We start from the raw sequence: 18,864 nt of genomic DNA on the forward strand, positions 1-18,864 counted from the left end.
TCTCTTGATAACAAGAGTCCTTATTATCAGAAGTGCCATGTCTGTGATTTACTAGGACTCCTTTTGGTATTTAGTTTCCTGATCACATTGTCAGTGACCAAAGGAAAATGGAGTGAGACGGAAAACATAAACCAGCTCGTCTGAGGAGGGAACCAGGACTGTGGGATCCAGATTCATAAGCAGCCCATAACATTTTAGATGAGTTCCTACACACATCATCACGCCTGAATGTGACCCACAGGATATCAGGACCATAATTACCATGGTGCGGCAAGATGAAAGGTTCAGTAAGTGGGCGTTTTTCTGAGTGCCAAATACACCTCCTGTTGAGATGTGCAGCTGAATTTGACCAAATATACTCCTACAAAGAAGCAGAACCTCAAGCTCTGCTGCTTGCTTATGCAGTACAGTTACTGTAACCAAACAAGATGACGCTAGAGATGGGAACACAAAGCCCGCTTTCCTAAACTCAAGAGCACTCTGCACCCTCTGGGAACTAGTGCCCCTGGTCACTCAGTCCCCCTAGACTTTATCTTATAGGCAGTGCATCCATCACACTGGACATTCATTGTGCTACTTTGAAAAGGTACTTCCCTAAAGAAAACACATGGATACTACAGCGAAGCATCTGACCCCTGCAACAATAGTCAGAAATAATTACCCACCTAGGGAGCGTCCCAACTGCAGCCAGGCTTCTCAAGCATATTGTGGGGCTGCCACAGACCCAGCGCTGCTATGAGTCCGCCTGTGCAACCAAGTCACAAGCTACCAAAAGCCTGTCTGTCTTAGGACTGCAAAGTTCAGCTTTCTGAGTCCATACTCATCCCGATGAACTTAAAAAACCAGAAGACAGGTAAGAGGTCATCACCGGTAGCATCTTAGTAATAGAAAACATAATCCCAAACACTCTCTGTCTTTTTAACGCTTCTAGGTTGGTTCCAACAGTGATACCTCAGCAACTGAGAAATCCCAGGATGTGAGCAAATTCATAGCCCCTACCCACTTCTGGCTTGGAAAAGGATAGCAGGCTAGAAAGTGAAGAGGCCTTCCTCATGCAAACATACTCAGCAATGGAACAACCTGGTGAAGAAAGCCAGTTGGTGCAGAAGTCAAGGCAGGTAAGAGGTCAGGCAATACCAACCCTGCAGCATGCTAACTGTATTGAGATCTATCTGCACCACAGTTCAGCAGCATTTTTTTTCTTCAGTTTGCCACAACAAGTGAAAACAATCAGGAATTCCAGATGAAGAGCCTGAGGAAGACTGCTTGGGCTAGGTTACTTTGAAGTCTTCCTCCTGTTGTGATAATCACCACTAAACCTTCACAGGTGTCAAAGACTGAAAACCACTGGCTAGGCAAGCCTATTGCTTGTATTACTTGGCAAAACAGGACCACCATCTCCCCTCCTTTGCAAAGGGAACAGCAGTAGGCTGAGAATTGATTTGGTATATGATCCTCCTCCACACAAGACATTCAAAGAAAGTGAATCACCTGAACAAGGAACAAGACTGGGAGGTTACTTGTGGAGGCATTGCTGGCTGAAAAATGTTCTTAAGGATAGAAACAAAGCTGGATCTGTACTAGCAACTTATGACCAAGACTAGAAAGTAAATGCAAAATAAGCTGTGAGGAAAGCCATGTCAGGGAGGAAATGCTGGCAGCATGCTGCTCTTAGCTGGGCAGCGCAGGCTGTGCTCGCCCTGATGCCCAAGATATGGCTCAGAAAGCTTATCAAAATTCTTATCTCAAATAGCAAGCTGGCAGTCCCCGCCATCTACAGGCAGACTTTTACTCCAGTAAAGAACCATAAACTCCCATAAACACTACGTTTAACAACGCCTTTCAGTTTCACTGCAAAAAAGAATGCATAAACTGGGCAGAGCTCTATTACAGCGTATTTCACGAAGAGGCTGTAGTACTGCTTTGAAGGGGCCAAAATGGAGTTTACACTCCAAATGCTATGGAGTACATTTGACCTAACTCTCCAGCACGATGGCTGTTACAGCCACTTAATTTCCACATTCAGATGATGCACTTCCACCTTTTTTATTTAAGCTGGAATTTAGCTGGAATTATAGTGATGAGACTACAATTTTTGAAGCAAAGACTTTAGTGATAAATTCCAGTGAAGAAGTCAGAGATGTAGTCACCTCTTCACAGCCCAAAATGAGGCAAACTAGATCCTCAAGCATAATAAGACAATGCCTGTATGATGATGTGTCCTGACAAATCGTCATCTTCTCCTGAAGAGTGAATTTCTGCTCTTAAATATCAAGTTGTAATGCTGCTAGCAGCCTCTGAAGTAAAGTATCATACGACTTTAACTTATTAATTACATCGACTCCAACCAACATTTCAGTTTTGAATGTTGACTGAGCTCTCCCTTTCCAGAGGAAAAAAAGCTCAGGGAATCCACTCTCCTGAATGTATACTAAAAGCATGGAGTGAGCTACATAGTCCTACCTACCTGTAAAATCGAACGCTAGCCCTGTTAAATAATTCTTCCAGCTGTTGCCAAACCCCGTTTTCATGAGTACAGTTCAATCATCTGTTATCAAAGATCCTTACATGCTCCTTACCTGAGCCCACTTTTTGTTTCTACTTTGCATCTGAATGGCAGCAATAGATGTGAAGAATTCTTCTGAAGGCAAGTCCTCTGGTAGCTTTGTTAAAAACTGGGCTATATGAATGAAGTCCATTTTGGTCAAAATATCTTCAAAAAGTTTTAATATTCCCAGGGCTGTACGGAATAAGAACTCTTCTCCATCACGGCAGAACACATCCCAGACGCGACATGCCAAGTCTAGTGGCAAAGATTTGCTGTACAATGTGAATATCCTGAAAAGGAGTAAAATTTTCAGAGTTACTGCACAAGAAAATGTCTGGGATACTCACAGAAGTACACAAAGTGATTATTAGTTAAATCTGAGGCTTCTAAAATATTTATATCTGAATGCTTTTTTAGTTCTAAAGTACTTCTATTAGTTGTTGCATAGCAATACATGAAACAATATAAAATTGTACAACAGTTAAGGGATCTTGCTATCAGTCTGGGTCTCCAGTTTTCTCGGATCACACCAGAAGAAAAAATATACATGGTTTTACGACAGACATGCACTGGCCACAGGTATAATCAAAGGCATATTTAATCATCACTTCAGAGTTGAGGACTGATGCAGCTTTAGCTGCGAGAACACAAAAAGCTGAATCTTAAGACATACTGCAAAGGGAATTCTGTGGATCAGATGAAGGAGATGTGCAGAATTAACTCTGTGTTCCAGGCCTGATTGATTGGAAAAGTAATAATAGCACGAGTTTTGGAGAAAAGATCAGTTTAAACTCTAGTGAGTTGAGAGGAAGACACAAGATGTCCAGAGAGAATGCATAGATAGCTGTGATAAGATGGTGGCTCAGCATGCTTGAATGGATGAGATCCCCAAAGAGTAAAGGTAACAGCAGAAGCAAGAACCTCCTCGCAGCTGCTAGAACTGCATTTTCATTAACTGCCAAGAGCACATTTCTCCTTTCCTCAAAATGCTGACAGCCTTGCAGCCAGGAACACCAAGATGTTCGCTACTCCCTCCTCTACCCAACACTTCACTACCATGCAGAGCAGTTTTCATTGCCACTAACAACATCATACAGCAAGTGAATAGAATTAGATTTCCTGGAATCACGTTGTAGTATTATAAGGGAAAAGAGTTACAGTGATTTTTTTCCTTCATTAGAAAGAGACCATTTCTCCCCAGATGCACTGCAGAATTCTTTGCAGTTTTACGGAGATGTTTTATTTCTCCAGCAGAGGTCAGCAAACCCTCAAATTTAAAGAAATCCTTTCCACATCTTTTAACGCAGAATTTCTTTAAGTATGATGGATCGAACAGTGGTTCTCTATCCCCTCCCATTTTTTATTTAGGAAATTCAGATTTACATTTAAAAATACAATGGAACTGATACACACATACATATATATATAGGTATAGAATATGAATGAATGTGTTTTCACAACAAATTCTAATAATCAAAGGTCTTCTGCAGTATCTGCTTTTTAATACCTAAGATTATTTGAACAATGTGTCACCAAGTATCCAGTTCCTCTGCAAATCAGCGCACTTTAGGAAAATGGGAAAATACATTCATTTTACAAGCAGCAAGACGAAACTAAACCATTTGCACAAATTCAGGCGACAGGTTTAGGATCCTTAGGATTTTACTTTTTCTCTATTTTTACATCTCATTACGATTTTTTATAACGAGTGGAAATCGTTCAAATCCTGCCCCCTCTTTGGGTTACTGATCATGCATTGCAGATTTTGTATACTCTTTCGCCATTTTTATACAGTCACACGCCATATAAAAATGTCTTGGTACAGAATACTTACACAGCAGAATTAAGACTTTTTGTCTGTACACACACGCGCACAGGAAACAGCAACAGCTTTCCCATTTAAAAAGAACAGTGTAATAGGAAGCAATTCAGCTGAGTCCTTTCCTGGTCACCAAGTAGCAGGCAAACACTCAGCCAGAAGCTAGTCCTTGTTAAAGATAAGTAACAATGCTTATTTTTCTGGATCTGTTTTTATTCACAAAACCTATTAATCTGTCACGATTCAGACCTAACCTGAATAACCCACGTGTATTAAATCTGCAACCACGCAGAAAATTAACTGTCAGAAGAAATAGTCAGAACTATTTATTAGAACACTACTTTTTGTAGGAAAAGATTTACTCGCATCAAAAAAGCTGTCACATCAAATAAGTTATTTGACATTGATCTCTTCATAATTTGAAAGGAAGCACAATTTGCAGGAAATTCGCAAGGCAATTAACTTTCATTAATACTAGCATGGAATTAAATGCATCAAGCCCTAAGAACAGAGACTGGGCCCCCTAGAATAAGCAATGAAACAACAGTAGGAATCATAGCTGCTAAGAATGGATTACAGCATTTGCTCCCTTCAAATATTTCCTACTGAAAGACATTTTATTAGACATCTGAGCTACTGGTCTGAAACCCAGCTGAAATTTATTATAGCAATAAAGCAGCTGCTAGACTAAAACAGTTACAGCAGCGACTCTCAGCAGCACTAGCACTCTACTTGTACGTGATCTGCTCTGGCTGTACTGCAGGATGATTTCCTGTCTGCAGCTCTCTTCCGACTCACTAGAAGTCCCAGGTGCAGACAACACGGCTAACTAGCACAGAGAGGTCCAGTGTCAGAGTAACGCAAACGCACTGTTTGCACAGACTAACAGTTTGGGGGCGGGGGGGACTACCAGATGCTCCTGCTCCTCCAAGCCCTGCTTATGATGAAAGCATACTTTGAGGTAGACACATGAAATCCTGGCTGGTTTACTACTCATAGGGAAAGCGTATGACCATAATGTTATCAAGAAAGCGCTGTTACCATGATAATCATAGGCTCTATGTTTTCTTTCCTTTGTTCCTCCTTTTTTTCCCCCCTCCTTTCTTTAATTAAAAAGTCTTCATAAGCTATTGCTAACAGCAGTGAAGGCAGCTATGCCAGATTTTGGATTGACAACTCACGCACAACAATGCTGACGCAAATCAGATCTTATATATTCTTGCACTACACATTCTCTTCCTGTGTCTGTAACAGCACAAAAATATTTCTGTAACTTCTGATTTCAGCTGTTGAAACTGATGAACTAATGCACCTTTTAAACCTATTCTTGGATCCTCCCTCCTTCATCCTGGTACTAATTTTTAGTTGTTACCTTCTGTATCAATTTCAACTACATTTGCTTTGAGACAAAGACTGCACCTTCCTAAGTGTTCATGCATTACTTTATTGTGTAGCGGCATCTCTGTTCTCATTAGCTCCTTTATAGTTATTGCAATAAGCTTGTTAGTAACAGTTTATTTAGTACATTTTTAAAATAATTGGAGTTGCAAAAAAGTGGAAGTATTTACTTTGTTCCTTATTAGGAAAAGAAAAACTTAAATATTATATACTATATGACACTGACTGCAACAAAGCAACCTCTTAGCCCTCAGCAAATCTGACTGCATTGTAAAATGTATCAATATAATACAAATACTGTGTGATTTTCTGAGCAATTTCCAACCAGTCAAAAGCACCCAAAAAGCCCTGCTCTCTCCCCTAGGAGTACTACACAGCAGCGTGATATTTCACTTGATTCCACCCTAACCTGCAGTGACATAAGGATGAGCACACGCTAAACTGGGCAGAAGACTGGGATCCTTTGGAGTCCGGTAACAACTCCAATCCAAAAAAAAAAAAAAAAAAAAGGGTGTCACCAGAAGCCTTTGGACAGAATGACAGTCCGTTTTTATTTGAAAAGGAGACATGCATTTAAAGCATTACCCTAAGCTTCATTTTCGTGGGAGGTGGGGGGGATGGAGTTGACATGGCATGACATGGACTATGTTTTTCTTAATGTAACACATCACAAGCTTATAAATACTTCACCGGAAGTGCCCACTACAAGCATCCACACAAAGTGGCTCAGACCTTTATCATAACAAGCAAATGGTGTCAATAGAAAGTTAGTGTTCACGGTGCACAATCACAGTCAATGTAATACTAAAGAACCACCAATCAATCCATCAGTACAAACAAAGCCTTTGGCTATAATTATTGCCAAAATAATTTTTCTGAGTAGAGATAAAGAGGTGTTTGTACAGCAGCAGCAGGCCATAAATAGACAGCATGTGTCCTTTGCAAATCCACATTCTGCTCTGCTCACCAGAGCCTGCAGTACATCAGCTGACAGAGCTGAGAGGCCAAGACCAGGCTATTCATATACACTATTCCCCTCTATTCTCTGTGAGCTAGACTGTACATTGCTCTTAACACCCCTCTCACACTTGATTCCTTTTATATTCTTCAGAAAAAGCAAAATGCTGTCCAGCTTTTTAATTCTTACTGCGAGATTTATCAGTTGGCATTCAGGCTTGGAACACATGGGTCCTTTTTAAAAGAGATGCCTTACTTCTGGCAGGTATCCGCTCATAATCATGCCACTGTACCTTTTAATTAAATTCTTAAGTCCTTGGCGTTTTCCCATCACAGAAGGCAGCGGTGGAACTGAAATGGCAGGGGGCCTCCCCCCCCCAAATCCTTTACCAGCCCCAAGAAAACCCAAAGCAGCATCGCATCACCTGCATAGCTGGGCCCATCTACACACACAGCATTTCTTTTTCTTGGAACGTCCTGCCTCAAAAATTATTTAAGTGTACCAATTTTACTGCTGTTCCCCACGGCACTGGTTACAGGAAGCAGCAAAACGGAGACCAGTTGATTCCACTGTAATTGCAGCAGGAGCAGGAGGGTTTCCCAGCAACTGGTCTGTGCAGCAATGGCTACTGGAGCCCTCCCAGAGCTGGCCCCAACTGAGATTTACTGCACACATGCCTGCACAGTAACCATGCCAGCCACCGGAATAGCAGCAGGCATCCCTTTGGAGCTCAGAACAAATGCGCATTTAAATAAACATAATGTTGTTAGAGCAAGGCTGTTTCACAGAGATTTTTACCTACGACCAAAAGATCTGTCTGTTCAGAGCGACACTGTACCATATTCTTCCCTGACTTTAAACACACATTCTTATCTTCCCGGAAACAGTTCTGGTTTTAATGGAGTGGTATCTGTACTACAGCAAATTCACTGTCAGCCATGAGCCGCAGGCAACCTTATAAACAACATTTTCCAAAGTCCTTAGCTTTAATACTTACTCACTTGTGACAACACAGACCCACCTCATTTTTCCTTACATCTTTTCTATATTACTTCCTGGAAGTAATGGAAGGACAATACACATGAAGTCCAATTCACTAAGTTTTCAGTGGACATTTTAAAAACAAAACAAAACCCCAAAACCTAAACTAAATCTGCTTCCTACAGGACCAAAGTATTTTAAAGCAGAAAGTACGTATATATGTATACACATACTTATCCACACATGCACACATACATATTTAAATATTATACCTAAATCTTACACAGTTAAATACCAAATCCACTGTCTAACAAAATTAAAGACAGAGTGGGACAAGCTGTCTAGCTCAAGACAAGTGTGAAAAAAGTTTAATATAGGATTGGGCAGGACTACCTCAACTAGCCTACATTCCTGTGCAAGATCATAGTGTTGTGACTCTCTAGGGATGGGGAAGAACAACTGATCACATAAATCTTTACTCCAGAAAATACAATAAAGAGTAGTCTATCAAAGCCTAATTGCTATGGGGAATGTAAATCCTCAACCTTTCATCAAAACAGTCTTTTTCTAGATCTCCAGTTTCTGGTGTTGTTCCTCAGGATTTCTTCTTTACGATGTAAAGCTCAAACTTAGAAAACAAAGTGATATTAACAAGCCTGCACCATGAAGACAGGGTTTAGTCTCTCCTACGTGTTTAAAAAAAAAACCCAAAAAACTTATTTATGACAGCATCATATTAAACTAATAATGCATTAAAAAGATAACCTGGTGATTTTAGTGTTGTCTATCCAGTTATTCTACAACACGTTTACAGTTTTGCTATTCTAATATCCCTTTCATTCAGTTGCTTCCTCCACACACAGGCTTTTCACAACGTTGTCTGAGGCAATATAATTTCAACATCTTTCCTCTTATCATTGAACATACCAGACTCTGCCCTCTTCCTTCCCATTCTATCCTATTCCAATATTTTTTCTAGCATCTTCCCGCTCTGTGCATAGACCTAGTTCAGTTTAATATTCTCAGCCTTCACTCATAAAACTCCTTCTGGTGGTATCTCTCCCACTGGTAGAGTACTCCAGAGTTTGATACTCATCCAATACTTCTAAATGTCTTCATTAAGGACCTAGATGATGTGTCAGACTGTACCCTCAGCAAGCTTGCAGGTGATACAAAACTGGGAGGAGTGGTCGATACAGCATTCCATAGGGACCTTGAGACACTGGAGAAATGAGCCAACATAAGTCTCATGAAGTGCAAAAGGGGAAATGCCAAGTCCAGCACCTGGGAAGGAAACAAGCCTCGGCACCAACACATGTGGGAAGCCAACAGGCTGCAAAGCAGATTTGCATAAGACGACATGGAGGTCCTGGTGGACAGCAAGCTGAATATAAGTCAGCAACATTTCTCTGCAGCAAAGAATGTCCACAAACTCCTGAGCTGCATTAGGAACAGTGCTGCCAGCAGGCCAAGGTAGGTCATCCCTTCTCTCCACTCAGCAGTGGTCAGCCAGCTCTGGGCTTCCCAGTATGAGACAGACATGGATATACCGGAGCAAGTCCAGCTTGCCACGAATACGATTAAAGGCTTGGAGTATCTGAGAGGCTGAAAAAGCTGGGACTGTTTAGCTGCGAAAAAAGATGGCTCAGTCCTAAATGTGTAAAAATATTGATAGGAGGGTGTAAAGAAGGCAAAGCCAGACTCTTCTCAGTTGTATCCAGTGAATGGAAAAAAGCCAATGGGCACAAATTGAAATACAGGAAATTGCATTTAAACATAAGAAAATAAAAAACTTATTCACTGTGAGAGAGTGGTGCAATGCTGGAAGAGGTTGCCTGGAGAGGTCATGGAGTCTCCATCCCTGGAAATATTCAATAACCAACTGGACAAGTTCCAGAGCAACCTGCTTTAGTTGACCCTGCTTTGAGCAGTGGGTCTAGACTAGATGACCTCCAGAGGTCCCTCAGATATCTGAGAACAGGAGAAGTTATTAACAATTTAAGGGCAAATCAATTTTTCACAAAAAAGATTTCCTATCATCCTGAAACTGACAACAGAGTCTTGGTAAGAAGAGACATTTTAGTTGCCCCAAACCAAAGCCTGATAGGCACAATGCAAATGCTCAGTTTGGAGTGCCTTATTCCACATTGAAATTTGGCAGGAGTGCAAATAAGATCCTTGCCTTTTGTCGTCTCTAAGGAAAAAAGGTTCTAATTACACCAGAACTAGAAAGGAAGGCAGTTTCACCAAATAAAAAGATTGCAATTGTCTGGCTGCGAAGTGGAATAGCCGCATTAATTAAAAACATGCTAATGCCCTTTAGCTATCCAGTTGGACTGTGTCAAGATCAGGTTTAAGCAACCCGTACTGGGATCCTCTAAACAGGATCTGGGACTACCTAACATGAGCGAGGTACTGCCCAGGAGCAACAGTCATCCTGCCAAAAGCTTAGGTTTGCTTTTCTGTAACTTTTAGCTTTTTGTTGTGTGGATAGAAATACTACGTTTTAAATACTCTTTTTCCTGTTCTGTTCAAGAGGACAGACTATAACTTTCAAAAGCAACACTACCAATACTGTCAGAATATAGACCCCTGGTACACACCCGCACATCAAGTAGAAAAACAACATATTTTCTTAGAAGATCAATCCAAATATGCACTAAATATAGATAAACAGTGCTATACAGCTGTATTTCAAAATAAGCCTCAAACTCAATCAAAGTATGATAATAAAGGTTAGGCAAATGTTAAACATCACAGAAGTATGTGGGAATGAGTTAGATTGACAAACTCAAGTACTGAACAGAAGATAAAGCCTTATATTAAAAGAATACCAAACCAGGTAAGAGCACTCCAGCTTCTGTCATGAACACTGACATGGAACTGTATGCTGGTATGCGTGTTAATTACACTTTCAATGTCTTACCAATCAATAAGATAGATGTCTGGAGTTAAGTTATTTTTTTTGAAGTGAGCAAATAACTTTGGCAGATTTTCTTCAAAGAATACCTCAAATGCGGCGAAGTAAGTCAACATCTGGGAAAATACAATGGGGAGAAAAAAGCTGTTAGCTGTATTAATAGGCTTAAATGTATTAACTCTTGCTGGATGAACACTCTTCAAAAACAGGATTGTATGAATTACACGATACAATAAAGAGCTAAATGTTTACATAAAGGACAGCATCAGCAAGCACACAGAGTTTAAGATCCACCCTATATACTGTTCTCATACTGAATAAAATTATTGTTTTGGGTCTTGGCCAGCTTCCTTTGGAAAGAAAAATATCAGCAGGAGACAAGTTATTTGCTGATTTCTGAAAATAATTACGATAACAGAATGGTGCTTTATGCTTGTGACAGTAGTTTAATATTACACTGAACAGAATCCAAGGCCCAATGGATTACAAAATGAAATATGGAACTAAAATAATTTAATAGTCCACAGCAAGAGTGAAGCGTCCAGTTGGCTCCAATCATAAATCATATTCTAATCCTAAAGCTTCTTTTATACCATTTTTTAAATGAGATAATAGCATTTCTAGTGCAAACAGGAGAGATGAGGTTCACACAGAAAAGCCAAAGATCAAGGCATAACACCTACGCAAGAGAAACAGACTGTAACTGCCATCTGATACCACAACCCCTGAGCCATACACCTTTTAACATGAAGACTTTCATATTATTTTAAAATGTGAGTATTTCGGTGAAATTTGGTAATGGAGGGCATGGAAAAACAAAATCTTCCAATCCAACTAAGAGTTAAAAACAAAAGGGTTTTTAGGTCTTCTCCCTCTAGTATTAAGAGGATAGGGCAGGGAAGTTAGCAAAGTCCTTGAATGATTCACTAATTTTAATTACAATATCCCAAGAAAAGCAATAAAGAATGGCTGTGATTACTTTGAAGTGTAAGTTGTATCAGCGCACTGCTCCCCAAAACACCATGACATTAAAGGGAAGCGAGGAGCCTTTTGTCTGAAATGCCTTTAAAGGATGACAGATTTATTTACGAGTTTTCTTCAAATATCCTTACAGAAACTCTTCCTGTTTCATCTGAATGAAGTGACAGATGGTGGACTACCTTTATTAGCAGCGGCAAATATAAAAAATTGATCCCGGTAGTCAGTAAGAGTGCAACAATTAAAAGCCAATCAGATGGGTGTATTCTACAGAAATAGCCATGAAAAGTTTCATAAAATCTCTGAGCTATCGGTTACAGTCCTACTTCCAAAATGACCTGTTTACATGCTAACACCACAGTAAGAGTTTTCTGCTAAAGCATTTCAAAAGTGCTTTAGAGAGGGATTTTACATATAATTGCTACAATCACATCTATTGATAGTAACGCAGGCACCTCTATTAGAAATGCAATAGCAGTTCAGGTTATTTATCAAATCAACATTCAACAAGACATTTACTTAGTAGTAATTAAAAAAATTCTAGTTCAATAAAACTGTAACCAACAAAAGAAATCAAGATAAATCAGTTCAAATTACTATCATTTCCACAACTAATTAACACTGGATTTAGCTTTTTAATTTATTATATGTTAAGACAGATCAGCATTTGGTTATTAAGTTGTAAAACTGACACAAAAAGATGACAGTAGACAGCAGATCGGTATATGAACCACAGGAAGCCCAAACTGTCTCACTTTATGTCTCACTACTCTGTTTGAAATATTAGGCACAAAGTTTTTCTTGTGGAGTGAATCATGGCTTTGTTAATTTCACGGTATGTTAATATTCTTTCATGTATCACCATCTCTACTCTTCTGCAAGCATTCATTTACCACGTAGCCTCTATTTAGCCAGGCTAACAGAACTAAACAGCACTGTCCAAGAGTATACCAGAAAAAAAGCAAGCCAATCAACCCTATTTCAGCTAAAAAAACCCCCACCTTATTCTAGCAAATTTAACTCCAAAATCATATTCACAAGAACCATATTTACACACTGAATGCATGAGCATGTCCTCTTTTTCCAAGTACAGTAATGGAGATGGACTGATACTGCTTCTAGCAATGCTGTCTGGACTGTGGTACATCTCCCCACGGGCATTTACAACTGATGAGATTCAGGGGCTGCAACAGGGAATTACATACTGTTTTTCCAGCAGGAAATACTGATAGTATCCCTAGTGTCCTACTGTTTAAGCAACAAAAGTGATTGCTGTTGATGTAATCCACTCCCTTGCTTTATTTCCCCCATTTGAACTCTTGAGCAGCAGATCCTATTTTCATAGTGTTAAAAGATAAATAAGTGAGAAAGAAATACCGAATGCCATATATTTTACCAAAAAAAAACCCCAAACAAACAAACAAAACCAAACCTGAACAAAACCCCACTAACTTTGAAGTAAATTAAAAACACATTTCAGGAGATGTGTCTTATTTTGCTATGGTACACAAGCAGCCCAGTGTACATGGTAACAAAGAATTTTAGAGACTCCAGAGAGAACCAGGCAACCAGCTCCCACTGCAAATTGGAGAGGTCTGTTCATCTGATCCCTCCAGGTTCCTCTTCAAACACAGCTGCTACAACAAGAGATGGGAAACCTAGTTCTCCCTGCAACAGTCTATTTTTAGCAACCTATTAGTTTGGGATAAAAGAAAACACCTTCAAGACACTTCTTCAAATATTAAGGCGTTTTCAGCTTTCAACTACAGTCCTCAATTTGAAAAACAACTACAATAATATTCTCACAACTATTCCCCAAGCATCATAAAATAGCAGCTGAACAATTTCATTCACCCGCCTGCTCAAAAAGGTTAGTGGGTTGTTTTTCTGTTTGGTTTGACTTCTTTGAGGGGGTGCGCACATGTGTGTGCTGGGTTTTTTTTTTGTTTATCAAGCATTGTGCTTTAAAATAAAGTCTGGCTTATTTTCCAAGCTCCTGGGCCCATCAATTTTTTTTTTTTGAACTTACCCTAAACATATCTACAACATGTAGACTACAGTTTTCTTGCATACTTACAAGGCCATGGTCCACACGGAAAAACGCCATCTGGCAGGGTTTATTTAAAAGGTTAGAAAAAGCAATGAAGGCATCTGCAGTATCCAAGTTCAAGATCAATACAGCCGCTATGAATGACATGCCCTGTACCTGAAGAAAGGAGAAGCGTTACCATTCAGCAACAACTGTATTCTTCCAAGAATCCTGCCTCATTTTGTCCTCATGATCACTAGTGTTTAATGCACTCACTGAGCTGCTGAATTTTGCGACACGATCAGAAAGGCAGGATTTTTTTAACCCACATGACCCTGTGGTATTCAATGTTCAGAGCTTGGAAGCTAATGATGCCCATACTTCCTCCTTTCAAAGACTCTAAGAAAAACTCCTAAGACAGGCTGGGATGAAAGCACTTTCAAATATGCAGAATAAAGATTTTTTTGACGAATAAGCTGTTTCTAAGCAATTCCTCTTCTAGGGATGGGACATATATACTTTTAATTGTGGGAAGCTGGACTAGGACACCAGAGACAATGCCTGTTCTTTCCTTTTTCAGTCAATCACTGGCCATCACAGACAACTGCAATGACTCATTTGACAAGCAGGAAGTTGCATTTTAAGATGAAACTCATGTTTCATTTACCATAAGCTCATGATGTTGTTGCACTATTCTACAAAGTATGCAATGGAATCAACGCTGAATCTAGGCAAAGCTTGCTCTCTCAGAGGGTGTAACGCTGCCATGGCAGAGTCACACAGACCAAGGTGGAACAGTCCTTCCTGCAAACCTGAGGAACAAGCTCCTTCGTAACCAAAACGTTCCATGCCAAATGAAGTGCACCACCTGGTCTGCCCTTTTTCTAGTTTCCTGGCAGTCATGTTCAGCAGTTTTTGCCAAGCATCACACGCAGAATAGGAATGTTATCTTTCTACATCTTCTTGATGTTTAGAGAACATTTTAGCTCTCTAAAACAACTGCTCCTGAATAAAGAATAAGCTCCTATATAGACCCCTGCTCTGGGAAAAAAGACTAAATGAAGTATTGAAATCTACTTAGTCCTCTCATAATCACTACTTCAAATACTTTGAGGGAGCTCACATAGCCTTGATGGGCATTGCTTTAAAGATTGTTCCACAAACTCACAGTGCTAAAGCTCAGAAATGCTTATCAAAAGGACTAAGATACTCAACTGAACAGAATAGTCTCAGTAAGGCTGTCATTAAGAACAGTATGTACTTCAAAGGAACAATTTAACTACATCTTCTCTTTTGACTCCAACTTTCAAGCACTACAAATATGTACTTTTGAGTTTGCCAATTACTTAACCTGCTAAAAAGATTAAATCTAGCAACAGAACCATTACGTACACTTCTCAAGCATGTATCGGAATAGAAGAAAGCACACAGAAACCCCACAAGTATTCACAAAAATCATTTAATACTGGTCTACATATAACTGATGAACACAATCTGCCCTCCCCACCCCCAAAAAAATGTCACTTACGTAGCCTACATCAGGTCTGTAACAAGTATAGGCTCCTAAAATACTGTGCAATGTGTCATGGTAAGGACCACCCTATAATTAAACAAAAACAAGACAATACATCTGAGTACGTAACAAATGTTAAAAACCCTCCTGTGCTACAGACAGTATTTGTTACTTCTGATGAAGGGCACATTACTTCTTTATGCAGCTTGGAACAGCCCCAAGCCTTTCAAAATAATTTTGGCTTTAAAAGCATGAAACAGCCCTCCATATCACATTTATTACAAATGCATGCAGTTCATCCAAGACATCAATTACATATTAAATCCTTATACTAGAAGAATGTAAAGCTAGAAGATTCCTTATAGCATAGCAGCACTTTGACAACAGTGCCAAGAAAGCAGAACACTAACAAGAACTACTTGTCTCTTAGTCTAGAAGCAGAATTCAACCATGAAGAAAACACTTAAAACAACTCTATGCCTAACAAACATAGAATGACATGTACAGCTAAAAAGAATTTCGTACTGTTGGCTATTAACAGCTGCTGTATCTTACACTAAGTACTGTAACTGGCTGTGAATTTCCAAAGGGAAGGTTTTCACCCAAGAATGTTCACTTATCACAATCTAAACATTTTAGGGGGCTGCTGAAATTTGTGTATAGAAGGACAAAACATCTAGTTAAATGAGTCATTAAAGCACACCAAAACATACAAGTTAAATTGGTCTTGCATGGAGCCATAAAAAGGCCACCAACTCTTGTTTGCTTGAGCTGTTCTCTCTCTCGCCTTACTATGTATTTGCAACCCAGCAGTGTTGATTCACTGACTTGGAAACACTCACCTGCATCACTTCATCACACAGAAACCAGCAGAACTGGGCTAGATGAATCATCATGATTAGCCAACAGACTGGTTTTTTGCCTTTTCCAAATGTAGAGTACCTTGAGGTTACTCTTTTCTAAATTATTTATAGTTTTCCAAAATCTTTAGGAACTTTTTCCTCTCAAGATGTCCTTCAGATTTGAGCTCAATGGGCTGTTTCAACCAACTGGCAGGCAAGAATATGTAAAATTTGTTTCTGAGAAGACAGAAGTTAGCATTGCTTACCTGTTGGAATATACAGAGATTAGGAAACGTTCTTGAGATGTCCAGTTTTATTAACTCCAAGCTTGCTTCTCTGTCAGCTGCAGAAAATCCAGCATCTACAAAAGTCAAAGTTACTGCTCTTATTACATGGATCAATGTATGTTCTCTAACCCAGCCCCAGTAAGGGTTAGTTTTTGCACATTTCATTTATTTTGATGCAAATGCTAGGGAATAAGTATAAACAGGACACTTCCCTGAACTCAGCACACAGGCTAAGAAGCAAGGACGTCCTGACTCAGAGCAACCCTACAGTGCACATTGACCCTCAATTGGTTTTGAAGCAATGGGAAGAAAGATGCAGGACAAGGCAGGCGAGGCACTTTACTGGCATTTGCTGACAAATCATTAGACAGACACAGGCCTGTTAACTTGTGACCCCTGCCCTCAAAAAGGCTTCCCAGTGGCTCCTGAAATAGCTGCCTCTGTGGAAAGGTTGTAGTGGGCGAGAGAAGTCGCAAAGGGCAAAGGAGTCCAGGAAGGCTGGATGTTATTAAAGAAGGAAGTATCAAAGGCGCAGGAGCAGGCCGTCCCCATGTGCTGTAAGTCGAGCAGGTGGGGGAGAAGACCGGCTTGGCTGAATAGGGAGCTTTGGCTGGAACCCAAGAAAAAAGGAGAGCTTACTGCCTTTGGAAGAAGGGGCAGGTGACTCAGGAGGACTACAAGGATGTTGTGAGGTTATGCAGGGAGAAGATTAGAAAGACAAAGGCCCAGCTGGAACTTAAACTGGCCGCCGCCGTTAAAGATAACAAAAAGTATTTTCATAAATCCAGCAGTGATAAAAGGAGGGCCAGGGAGAATCTCCCTCCTTTGTTGGATGTGGAAGGTAACCTTGCCACAAAAAATGAGAAGGCGGCTGAGGTACTTAATGCTTTCTTTGCCTCAGTCTTTAACAGTCAGACTGGTCATCCTCAGGGTTGTCAGGCCCCTGTGCTGGGAGATGGAGCTAGTATGCAGAATGAAGTCCCAGGTGTTGAAGAGGTGGCAGTCACCGACCTGCTCCTTCACCTGGATGTTATCAAGTCCATGGGGCCGGATGGGATCCACCCAAGGATACTGAGGGAGCTGGCAGAGGAGCTCACCAAGCCACTCTCCATCATTTATCAGCAGTCCTGGTCAATCAGGGAGGTCCCAGATGACTAGAAACTAGCAAATGTGATGCCCCTCTACAAGAAGGGTCAGAAGGAGGATCTGGGGAACTACAGGCCTGTCAGCCTGACCTTGGTTCTGGGAAAGGTCATGGAGCAGATCATCCTGGATGCCATTAGGCAGCACATGCGGGACAACCAGGGGATTGGGCTCAGCCAACATGGGTTTATGAAAGGGAGGTCCTGCCTCACTGACCTGGTCTCCTTCTATGATAAGGTGACCCACTTAGTGGATGAGGGGAAGGCTGTGGACGTTGTCTGCCTGGACTTTAGTAAGGCCTTTGATACTGTCTCCCACAGCATTCTCCTGGAGAAGCTGGCTGCTCGCGGCTTGGACAAGTGCACTCTGCGCTGGGTTAAAAACTGGCTGGACGGCTGAGCCCAGAGAGTGGTGGTGAATGGAGTCACATCCAGTTGGCGGCCGGTCACGAGTGGTGTTCCCCAGGGCTCAGTGTTGCGGCCGGTCCTGTTCAGTATCTTCACTGATCTGACTGAGTGGATTGAGTGCACCCTCAGTAAGTTTGCAGATGACACCAAGCTGGGTGGAAGTGTTGATCTGCTGGAGGGCAGGAAGGCCCTACAGAGGGACCTGGACAGGCTGGATTGTTGGGCGGGAGCCAACGGTACGAGATTCAACAAGGCCAAGTGCCGGGTCCTGCCCTTTGGTCACAACAACCTCACGCAATGCTACAGGCTTGGGGAGGAGTGGCTGGAGAGCTGCCTGGAGGAAAAGGACCTGAGGGTGTTGGTTGGCAGCCGGCTGAACATGAGCCAGCAGTGTGCTCAGGCGGCCAAGAAGGCCAACGGCATCTGGGCTTGTATCAGGAACAGTGTGGCCAGCAGGCACAGGGAGGTGATCGTGCCCCTGTACTTGGCACTGGTGAGGCCGCACCTCGAGTACTGTGCTCAGTTTTGGGCCCCTCAGTACAAGAAGGACATCGAGGTGCTGGAGCGTGTCCAGAGAAGGGCAACGAAGCTGGTGAAGGGTCTGGGGAGAACAAGTCTTATGAGGAGCAGCTGATGGAACTGGGGTTGTTTAGCCTGGAGAAGAGGAGGCTGAGGGGAGACCTTATCGCTCTCTACAACTACCTGAAAGGAGGTTGTAGCGAGGTGGGGGTCGGTCTCTTCTCCCTAGTAACAAGCGATAGGACAAGAGGAAATGGCCTCAAGCTGTGCCAGGGCAAGTTTAGGTTGGATATTAGGAAAAACTTCTTCACCGAAAGGGTTGTCAGGCACTGGAAGAGGCTGCCCAGAGAAGTGGTTGAGTCTCTATCCCTGGGGGTATTTAAAAGAAGGGTAGACGTGGTGCTTGAGGATATGGTTTAGTGGTGGACTTGGCAGTGATAGGTTAGCAGTTGGACTCGATGATCTTAAGGGTCTTTTCCAACCTTAACGATCCTATGATTCTATGATTCTAAGTCCTAAAGC

At 41.3% G+C, this 18,864-nt stretch overlaps 1 protein-coding gene across 4 annotated transcripts in view; it reads right to left on the minus strand.

Annotated features, from left to right (window-relative positions):
* TBC1D14 (TBC1 domain family member 14) overlaps positions 1 to 18,864 on the minus strand; it is a 73,394-nt gene that overhangs the window by 4,690 nt on the left and 49,840 nt on the right. For all 4 annotated transcript variants that reach the window (XM_064449087.1, XM_064449086.1, XM_064449088.1 and 1 more), the window contains 5 exons: positions 16,253 to 16,347; positions 15,160 to 15,231; positions 13,680 to 13,808; positions 10,631 to 10,740; positions 2,580 to 2,838 (listed from right to left, as the gene is read on the minus strand). In XM_064449087.1, the coding sequence (XP_064305157.1) occupies positions 2,580 to 2,838; positions 10,631 to 10,740; positions 13,680 to 13,808; positions 15,160 to 15,231; positions 16,253 to 16,347 (665 nt within the window). The remainder of the gene's footprint in view (positions 1 to 2,579; positions 2,839 to 10,630; positions 10,741 to 13,679; positions 13,809 to 15,159; positions 15,232 to 16,252; positions 16,348 to 18,864) is intronic.

The sequence above is a fragment of the Phalacrocorax carbo genome, chromosome 4, assembly GCF_963921805.1.
Source record: "Phalacrocorax carbo chromosome 4, bPhaCar2.1, whole genome shotgun sequence".
Classification (NCBI taxonomy): domain Eukaryota; kingdom Metazoa; phylum Chordata; class Aves; order Suliformes; family Phalacrocoracidae; genus Phalacrocorax; species Phalacrocorax carbo.